General features: G+C 32.5%; 1 protein-coding gene across 1 annotated transcript; it reads right to left on the bottom strand.

Moving 5' to 3' along the window:
* Positions 1–4,065: 4,065 nt before the first annotated feature.
* On the bottom strand, positions 4,066–7,077 carry LOC139500090 (ankyrin repeat domain-containing protein 50-like). Its single transcript, XM_071288828.1, has 2 exons — positions 6,883–7,077; positions 4,066–6,500 (listed from the first exon to the last, which is right to left on the bottom strand). Exon 2 carries the CDS (start codon positions 5,779–5,781, stop codon positions 4,066–4,068), a length of 1,716 nt encoding a protein of 571 aa, XP_071144929.1. The 5' UTR covers positions 5,782–6,500; positions 6,883–7,077.
* Between the last annotated feature and the right edge of the window lie 3,156 nt (positions 7,078–10,233).

Below are 10,233 nucleotides of genomic sequence, written 5' to 3'. Positions count from 1 at the left end.
CGAACTTGATATCCGTTACTGCCAGTACTCTCAGATCTGTCATTAGTGTCGTGTTGTTGTTTGGATGTACAAGTCTCCGGCCATGTCCATTCTGTGTTTTTGTTAGATGTATTCTATCTGTATCCTTCTGATGAGTAAAGCCTTTTTCAACGGATTTTTATAGTTCGTTCTTATTTTGTACTGTCACACCACTGTCCCATGTTAGGGGAGGGGAGGGATCCCGCTAACATGTTTGACCCCAACAAATTCTGTATGTTTGTGTCTGTCTCAAATTATGAGCTAGAAATTCATTAGGTTTTTTTTGTTTAGATGTTACATATTTCTGTTTCGATCATTTTTTGGTACATTAACATGATTAATTAGGCCGTTAGTTTTCTTATTAGTATTTGAATTGTTCATGTGTTGTTTTTACATTTGTCATATCTGGGCGTTTATAGCTGACTACACGTTATGGGCTTTACTCATTGTTGAAGGCCATACGTTGATCTATATCTGTTAATTTCTTGGTCATTTAATTAAATGTTGCATTTCTAAAAATATAGAAATTTCAATTTCCCATAGGAAGTCCTTTTACGGCTAAAACTGTGCCATTTTTTCTATGAAGTTTCGTAAAAAATGTATCCTAAAATGGAAAGTTGATATGCACTACTATTTTATGCATAGTTCAAAACATAGAGCTGTGCGGCATGTTTTCAACATTTATATGCCCCGTTCTTTTAAGATTTTCATCTTAAAATAAAATTCTGTACTACCCCTCCCTTAACCTTGGGTATTCCTCAGATTTCAAAATTCGCCGCAAACCTGGGTTTATATACTGGTAAGATTTCCATATCATGTCTCTATGAGATGAAACATAGAAATCATGTATGGAACCAGTACGTAAACAAAACAAAATATCTATGAATATTATATATCTCCCCGAAAAGAGTCTTGGTTTGTGAAACAGCTGTATTTACAAAGTGCAACCTATAATATTTCTGTGCTAATGTTAACGGTACAACTCATTTATATATTAGATAAATAATTGTTGTTGATAACAATATCAAGGACCGGGTAATGGCACGTATTCTCATCTCTTTTTATCCCAGGAATGATTCTTCATTGTTCCTTGATATTGTTACTTCCATATTACGTATAAGATAATATCATACATGCCAAGTGACATGATATTCGCGTGTAATACACGATTTTTTAACGGTTTACACGCGAAAATTTTGTCAAATGGCGTGTACACGCTTTTCACCACTTTACACGCAATTACACGCTTTTTCGTTCTTTTTAATTTTTAGGTCGTTAGGGATATCGCTATTCTTGGGTTGTTTTCCTTTTTCGGCGATAAATACCGAAAAATTCGAAGTAAATGTTTGGCTGCCATATTGTTTATTTTTGTGTATGGACAAACAGTAAAAGGTAAGAAGTTTGTGATTAGTTTTAACAATTGTGTGACTTTCTTTCAAATTCACTTTAATGGGGAAATGTGCACAGATAGAGGTCGTTTTCAGGGCCTGTGCCGTTGTCAGAAGCGCCGATTGTTAGCTCAAAACGATGAAAAAGATTCAAGATTTATAAATTATATTTTGGAGTTCGAGTTTAAATCGATCGAGTGACAAGTAACGCATTGTGCATCCTATGTTGCAATGATAAAAAAGAATATATGTGAGAGGAGAAATACAATGTAGCTATATGAATAAGCATTTAACATGTTTATTTAATGGAAATCAAATTTATAAAACATTTTTCTTTTTCAATTTCAGTTTCAAATCTAACCAACAGATTTCTACAAGCCTTTTACTACAATCGTTAGCGCAAAGGGACAAACATTGGACGTACGATAACAAAAACATATGTATATATTTAACTCTTTATATTTAAAATCAAGTCAATCTTCTTGTCAAATATTTATTAAATTTTCAACAAAGATGAAGTTTGCAAGTCAATTAGATATAATCCGATGCATGATCTTTCTAAATAATAGTGTGTCTGCAATTTAAATGAACAAGTTTGCTGCGAAATTTTCATCTTGATTCATAAACCAACAAAAAAACATTTTAAAGGCAAAATTTAGAACAAAAAGTCGTCAAATTGCAAAATATAAATTATATACACATCAAACGAATTGAAAACAAGTGTCATAAACCCAACTAGTTACGCTCATTTCCTTATGTAGAAAAAGGTGCATTTAATCTGATTTAATAGCTAGCTGAACATCTCACCTTTGTGAAAGTCGCATATAAATTGCATATATTGACCACAATGTGTCAGCAAAACAAACAGACAGGTAAAAAGGTCAACTAGAAACTCTAAGGAGCCTGTGTCGCTCACTTTGGTCAATTGCATATTAAACAAAGGACATAGATTGATTCATGGCAATATTGTGTTTTGGGGATGGTGATGTGTTTTTAGATCTTACTTTACTGAAATTCTTGTTGCTTACCATTATCTCTCACACTATCTATCTATAAAGAACTTGGACAATTAGTAACAGTGGAAAATATTTTGTAAAAACTCCTTAAGGGGTCAATTGACCATTTTGATCAAGTTGACTTATTTGTAGGTCTTACTTTGCTGCACACTATTGCTGTTTACAGTTTATCTCTATCTATAATAATATTGAAGATAATAACAAAAGCTGCAAAATTTTCTTAAAATTACCAATTCAGAGGTAGCAACCCAACAACGGTTTTTCTAATTGGTCTGATAATTTCGGGGTAGACAGATCTTGACCTGATGAGCAATTATATTCCAATCAGATGTTCTCTAAATTCTTTGGTTTCAGCATGTTCATAGATATGAGCCAAACATTGCATTTTAACCTATGTACAATAGTTAGCCATGTCGGCCATCTTGGTTTGCGGGATGGGTCATCGTACACATTTTTTAAACAAGATACCCTAATGGACAAGTTTGGCTAAATTTGTTTTAGTAGTTTCAGCGGAGAAAAAATTAAAACAATTTGTTATAAAATTGTTAAAAACTGACTATAAAGGACAATAACTCCTTTAGGGGTCAACTGACCTTTTTACTTATGTTCACTAATTTGTAGATCTTACTTAGTTGAACATTATTGCTGTTTACAATTTATCTCTATCTATAATTATAGTATTAAAGATGATAACCAAAAACGGCAAAATTTCCTTAAAATTACCAATTTAGGGGGCAGCGACCCAACAACGGGTTGTCCGATTCATCTGCAAATTTCTGGGCAGATAGTTCTTGTCCTGATTAACAATGTTACCCATGTTTAATTTGCTCTAAATGCCTTGGTTTCAGAGATATAAGCCAAAATATACATTTTACTCCTATGTTCTATTTTAAGCCATGGTGGCCATTTTGGTTTGTTGGCCGGGTTACTGGACACATTTGTTAAACTAGATACGCTAATTATGATTGTGGTTAAATTTGGTCCAGAAGTTTCAGGGGAGAAGATTTTTGTAAAATTAACGACGAAGGACGATGGACGACGGACGACAGACGACGAAGATTGACGCCGGGTCCTAAGTGATGAGAAAAGCTCACTTGGCCCCTAAAAAGGGGTACAACAGTCAATTATGTGTTGTTATCTTGATTTTCCCCATAAAAATAATATACATGTATCTAACGGTGGCTAAATGTAACAATGATGTTAGAAATTTCATTTTATTTTCTAAACAAAGTTTGTTTAATTGTTTTACTGTTAAAAAGTGAACGCATCAATATATATGTATATACATTTGTACATGTTGTAAGTTCATTCTATTTGAGTTGTTTTAATTTTCATGATTTTATTCTAAAATATATGCCTTTGGTTAAAAATTATTGAAACATTATTAATTAAATTTGCAATGTAATTGTAAGGTAATTATTTATATTAGGAAATTAATGTAATTGTGTTGTAGTTTATCACTTTACCATGTAATTCACCCAAGGACTGTTTCTGAATCCCTTAAAACCAAAAGCATATTACTAAGTTAACTTATAATGACTTAGTGCAATGACAGTTAAACATAAATATTTATTTGTTTTCCGTTAACATTGTTGCTATATACATGATATATATAGAGTATTAAAATCAGTTATAACACTTGTTTATCTACTTTCTTCTAATACTAGAGACTGCATGTTCAAATATTCACGGAATAAATTCACTATATCAGTGTGGTCTTTTTTGATTGCTATTTGCATGGGTGTGATGAAATTAAGTCCGTCTTCACTCGCACAAATATTGATATCTGCTCCTTTTTCCAGTAATATTTTTACTATTTCTGTATGACCTTCATGACAACCTGCAAAAATAGGTGTAATACTACTTCTGCTCTTATTAATGTCTGCCTTGTTTTCCAGTAACACTTTCACTATATCTACATGATTATACCGACAAGCAACAAACAAGGGAGATTCTCCAGTATCTGGACGACTCTTATTTATGTCTGCATTTTTGTTTAATAACAACTTCACTATATATAGATTATTTTTTTGACATGCAACAAAAATGGGAGATTCGCCATTATCTGGACACTTATTTATATCTGCATTGTTGTCTAGCAACAGTTTCACTATATCTACATGACTATATTGACAAGCAATATGTAATGCAGATTGTAGACCATCTAAGCATTTATTTATGTCTACTTCGTTACGCAGTAAAAGCTCTACTATATCAAAATATCCTCTTTCACAGGCAGCAAGTAAGGGCGATTCTCCACCATTATCACACATATTTATGTCTGCTTTATTGTCAAGCAAAATCTTAACTATATCAATATTATTGTTTTGACAAGCCACACACAGTGGAGATGTTTCAGTATTACTACACTCATTAATGTCTGCCTTGTTTTCAATTAACAATTTTATTATACCAACATGATTATATATACAGGCTAATAACAGAGGAGTATATCCGCAACTGTTACATTCATTAATATTTGCTTGGTAACAAATTAACATTTTTACGATATCTATATAACCTTCTATACAAGCAACACACAGGGAGGTTAAACTATCAGAATTTCTAGCCTGATCAACGTTTGCCTTGTTTTCGAGTAATAGTTTTACTATATCTGCATTATTATACAGACAAGCACCAAATAGGGGAGATGTTCTATCAAATTTACACTTATTAACATCTGCTTTGTTGTCCAAAAGGATTTTTACAACTTGAGTATGGCCTTCCTCTGATGCTGCAAATAAGGGACTAGTACCATCAAACCTACAAAGATTAACATCAACTCCTTGATCACAACACCATTGAGTAAAAGGGATGTCACCTCTAAAACAGCATTGTAACAAGACAGTATCTTTCGAACTGACAAAACGCGTATCAGCCAGTTGTTTTTGGTGTGATACATCAAGTGTGTTCAAATAAATCAAAAGTTTCTGTCTGAACTTTGATTGTTCCATGTTGTTATTAGCGAAAACATGCATTACTTTCCCAATTGACCAATCCTCGACAAGTCTTTGTATGTAACTTTTATGGTATTTAGGTTGAACAATTGTGGTGAAGCTGTCCATGTCGTTTTCTCTTTCAAATAAAAATCTTTCCATGATAAGATTACTGTCTGCATTCTTGATTAAACACTGAATCATCTGTTTTCCAAAATAGTAAGATAAAAAATCGAAAAGTTTATCATGTACAGTTTTGTATACCCCGTGTTCTTTTTTAATGAATGTCTGCTCAAGCGAATTTAGTTCATCCAATAGGGATAATCGCGATGTTCCCTTATCCAATCTACATGCTTCACATGTGTTCTCAATGACTATTCTTCTTTCAGTACTTATCTCTTGTGTAAACATTTTTTCCGGCATCGCATTGTTTGTTATGACACACAATGCCAGTGCACAGTATTTTACAAAATGACCCTTCTTCCTTAGTTGTTCCAACTCAACTTCATACACTGAAAATGGATTTTCAAAGAAATCTGTAATTCTGAGGTCAGGATTATCATGATACAGTTTGCACAGTAGTGGAAAACAATCATATTTATCACAATATTGAATTATATCTGCAGCTTCTGTTCCTAGATATAATTCTGCTATTGATTTCCTTTCCGATTGCAACAAGCACAAGTCGTCTTATAACAAATTGCAAACAGTGGTTCTGAAAATTGTCAAAGATTCAAATTTTTCGTCTCTATAAACTTGTAACCGACAGGCGACGATAATTTTGGTCAATTTGTTTTGAATGATTTTTTCAACACGCTTTATAACTGGTTCCCAATTGTTAAGATCAGACTGATTTACGGAATAAGTTCCACAAAAGTCATCCATAACAAACAATGTCTTCTGTTTTGGATTATAAAACTTAACAATGTCATCTGGATTTGTTACCGGTAGTACATCATAACCATCATTCGCCATTTTTAAAACCGAATGCCGGAGAGTTGATGTCTTCCCAACACCAGAACTAGCAGTAATAGTTACGCAACTGTTTTCCATGATACATTTAAGCACATGTTTTGCTGCTCTTGTCTCTACAAAAAATGCATCATTCTTCTTCCATTGATTCATTATCTGACTGAACTGAACTGTAATATTAAAACGTACATTTCATTTATCACATATTTTATCATAAATTGGCAATACTATAACTTTCTTTCATACTGAAACGTCTGACACCTGTATAAGAAGGTGTGCTGCAATGCTATTATATGTGATATAAGGTTAAAGTTTCCAATTTCATTTAGTTGTATACTCTATATATATATATAGCTACATTGAATAAAGTAAAGTAAAAATTAACTTTTGGATATTGATGAAAATGAGACCTCCCCTTTATGGGTACCTATTATTATTGCAAGTTGTATGATAATACTGGGAAGATTTTTTTAGATTCTGAATTCCCATTAATTCTCATGAATGTTCATTGCATTAATGATGAAGTTTCGAATACCACGTAACTGCACTTACGTCTTATGTTCCAAGGTACAGTTGATTGGTTTAAATATTTTGTTCTTAGCTCCTTGCATTCCTCCTCCATTTGTGAACCACCTAGTCTTTCTACGGCCTTTAAAAAACACATTTATAACTTAATTGGTGAAAAGCTGAAACATCTACAAAATGTGTATGTATGAGCCATAAGAGGGGACATATTTTAACAATTCACAGATGCCAAGCTCAAAATTGACCAAAATTGACCAACTTCGATTTATACCTTATATGTTTTATATAAAAGAGGAACGAAAGGTACCAGAGGGACAGTCAAACTCATAAATCGAAAATAAACTGACAACGCAATGACTTAAAGAAAATCAGAAAAAAAACAATAGTACACTTGACACAACATAGACTGACAGTATATAACTGACAGGATATAAAAGAGGGACGAAAGATACCAAAGGGACAGTCAAATTCATAAATCTAACTGACAGTTATTTCATATCTAGGAAACATATTTATAAAACGAGAGTTGACATTAATTCGTTTCTTTATTGACATTTTATTAGAAGTCAGTGTATTTTGAAACCAACCAGGACGTACTGTTGAACTTTGAAGGAAAACATGGACTAGCTTGAACTAAATTCTTATTTGTCTATGTCTTTGTTCTAACAAATCTATTAAAAACCCTTCTACGGTTAAAGAAGGACAGTTTCAGGACTTATTACAGGCAGTATAACTTTAGACAGCAGCCACTGACTAACTTTAATGAAATATATGTTCGATGATTTTGTTTACTGAATATTCTAAACAAGAATACACGAACAGAAATGTATGACCTGCTTTAACTGATCAAAACTAGCTGTGAAAAATGTGTTACAATTCCCATATCAACTTAGCGTTATCAATTATCCATGAAAAATGATAACTTACAATATTGCCATGCACCAAGCATACCTATTTATATAAAATATTATTTTGCTCAACGAACCTTGAAAATTTTGGAACGGACCAGAGGCAAATACCAGATGAAATCCTTATATAACAATGCATATGTTTCTATGATATGAAATATGTCGGCATTCGACATTCTCATTATTAAAACATTTGGGCAGATAGTTTTCGCCACCGCTTTCGACCTAATTGCATCCAAACCGATTGTGTTCTGATGTTTTTCAATCCAAGATTGCGGATGATAACACACTACAGTTTGTTCAGAATTACTTGTCCTAAATTTACAATATTGGCTATGGTAATCGCAAACTATTCCAGATGTCACGAAATGACAAAAGAAAAAAGTTCATGATTCTTACAACCACCTGAGCTCTCAGCCTGAGCTACACAAACCATTGTCTTTATACCTACAGTATCTGGCATATGGTCACAAAAATGTAATTTGTTTTTAATTTAAATTTTGGTCTAACTTATACATTTCATATCTATCTGAAAACTTGATATAATATATTCATTTAAAAAAAATAAAATTACTTTAGACAAAATGCTAGACAGGACAATAAATAATTACCCCTTTTATATCCTCCCATGCAATCAAGAAGAAAGGAGATGTGATTTTCATATCTTCAATATGAGCTAGATTGTTTCGGTAGTATTTAATTCTTGCCAGGTCGTCTGTTGCTGTGATATCTGTTGGCGATGGTAAATGGTCATATCCACCTGCAGGTTGAGGTAAGGTTGTCAAGTTCCTGATTAATGCTACCATTAATGTCACATCAAACGTCTCAGATGTTATTGAACCTATAAAACACTTAGCTTTTAGTTTAATGAATCCATGAAATGATTTATAAATCATCAGAGATTAGAAAAATACAAAAAGGAATATTCAAGGTCATAAAGCGATGACAAATTGACAGTTTGTAATGCGAATAGGCAAGTAAATTCAACTCCACATTTGACATTCGTTGTGTTACTCCTAAAATAAGAAGTGGGTTATATCAAGTAATTAAGGATTGATAATCGACACACCTTAAAATAAAACCGAAACGAGTATTTATTTAAATGTAAATAATCTAACAGTGAAACTTGCCTTAGTGTTAAATTTGGAAATAGAAATGCGTTATTCGAGAAAGACAAGACTGTTAACCATAAAATCAAACCAAAATCAAAACAAAATCAAAACATGTTAACGTTGTTTGATTCGGGTACACTGATCAGTTTCAGTCACAACTGATCTCTATTGACTACATGTGTTATATTCATGATGATTACTTTGAGAAAAAAAAAAAAACATTCAAATAATATAATTTACAATAAATCCAGTAAGGCAATTTATGATTGTTTTTGGTAAAAATAGAAATGGAAACAGAATTCTCAATAGCTTTTTCCCAATTTGTTAAGTGTTTCGATGGTGCCCATTTTGATTGATTTGCAGGAACAACAAAATTAGGTAATTCATACTAGATAGAACAAGGTTAACTCAATATCTGTTAATTAGGTCTTTCCACTTTTCTGTGGAAAGACCTATTGTTTTTCTTCTGATTATTAGGTCTTTCCACTTTTCTGTGGAAAGACCTATTGTTTTTCTTCTGATTATTTTTTTTTTTCTTCCGCCTAATTTTGTTCTTGCGATAAACATTTGTTTCGCAATATGTCGCTTAGATATTTTGTATATGATATCGAACAGTTTATGCGCTTTTGAAATTTACCCTGCGTAAACGAATACTTTTCTTTGTAGGAGTTATCTCCCCAAACACTGTTTTCCTTGTTATCGCATCTCCTTCGCAACCGTTAAAGATTATGACAAATTTATTTTACCAAATTGCTCGTTATATCCTTCGCATGATTTGTCCTATTTTGACCGAAGCGATATGACCGCTCCATATGAGAGTTATTTCCCCTTATGCATCTGATATAAGTGATATGAATTTCTATCTTATAAACCATAAGTGATAGAGACCTAGGATCTTTTGATTTGAGGTCCTTGGTCCCAAAAAATGAAAATTAGGTCAAGGTCAAAGGTCAAGGTCATATTCTAATATTTGAATTTGGCTTATTTTCACTTATATCCAAAGACTGTATAAGATATCAACAAATTATTTTTACTAAATTGTTAGTTGCGACATGTCGTAAGATGTAAATTTTGATTGCAAGCGTACGTTGAATGTAAAAGGGAGTTTTCTCCCCTCTTGTATTTAAAAATACGCGTTTGGTGATATAACTCATTAACTAAATATAATTAAGGCCTATGGTCTTTTGATTTGAGGTCCTTGGTTTATGACCTTGAAATTGATCTCAAGGTCATAGCTTAATTTGACGTTCTAGATTTTGACCTTTGCTTTTATTCTATATGTATACATGATAAAGATATACAACTTTTAGAAAAAGGTATCAAACCATTTAACCTTAAAAAAAACAACCGGAAGTGAC

Source organism: Mytilus edulis, chromosome 13 (genome assembly GCF_963676685.1).
Source record: "Mytilus edulis chromosome 13, xbMytEdul2.2, whole genome shotgun sequence".
Taxonomy (NCBI): Eukaryota; Metazoa; Mollusca; class Bivalvia; order Mytilida; family Mytilidae; genus Mytilus; species Mytilus edulis.
The sequence above is the reverse complement of the archived record's forward strand: the minus strand, read 5'-3'. Positions and strand labels throughout refer to the sequence as shown.

Bases quoted from the DNA above. Each gene is read 5' to 3' on its own strand.
- LOC139500090 (XM_071288828.1), bottom strand. From the start codon at position 5,781: ATGCCGGAAAAAATGTTTACACAAGAGATAAGTACTGAAAGAAGAATA.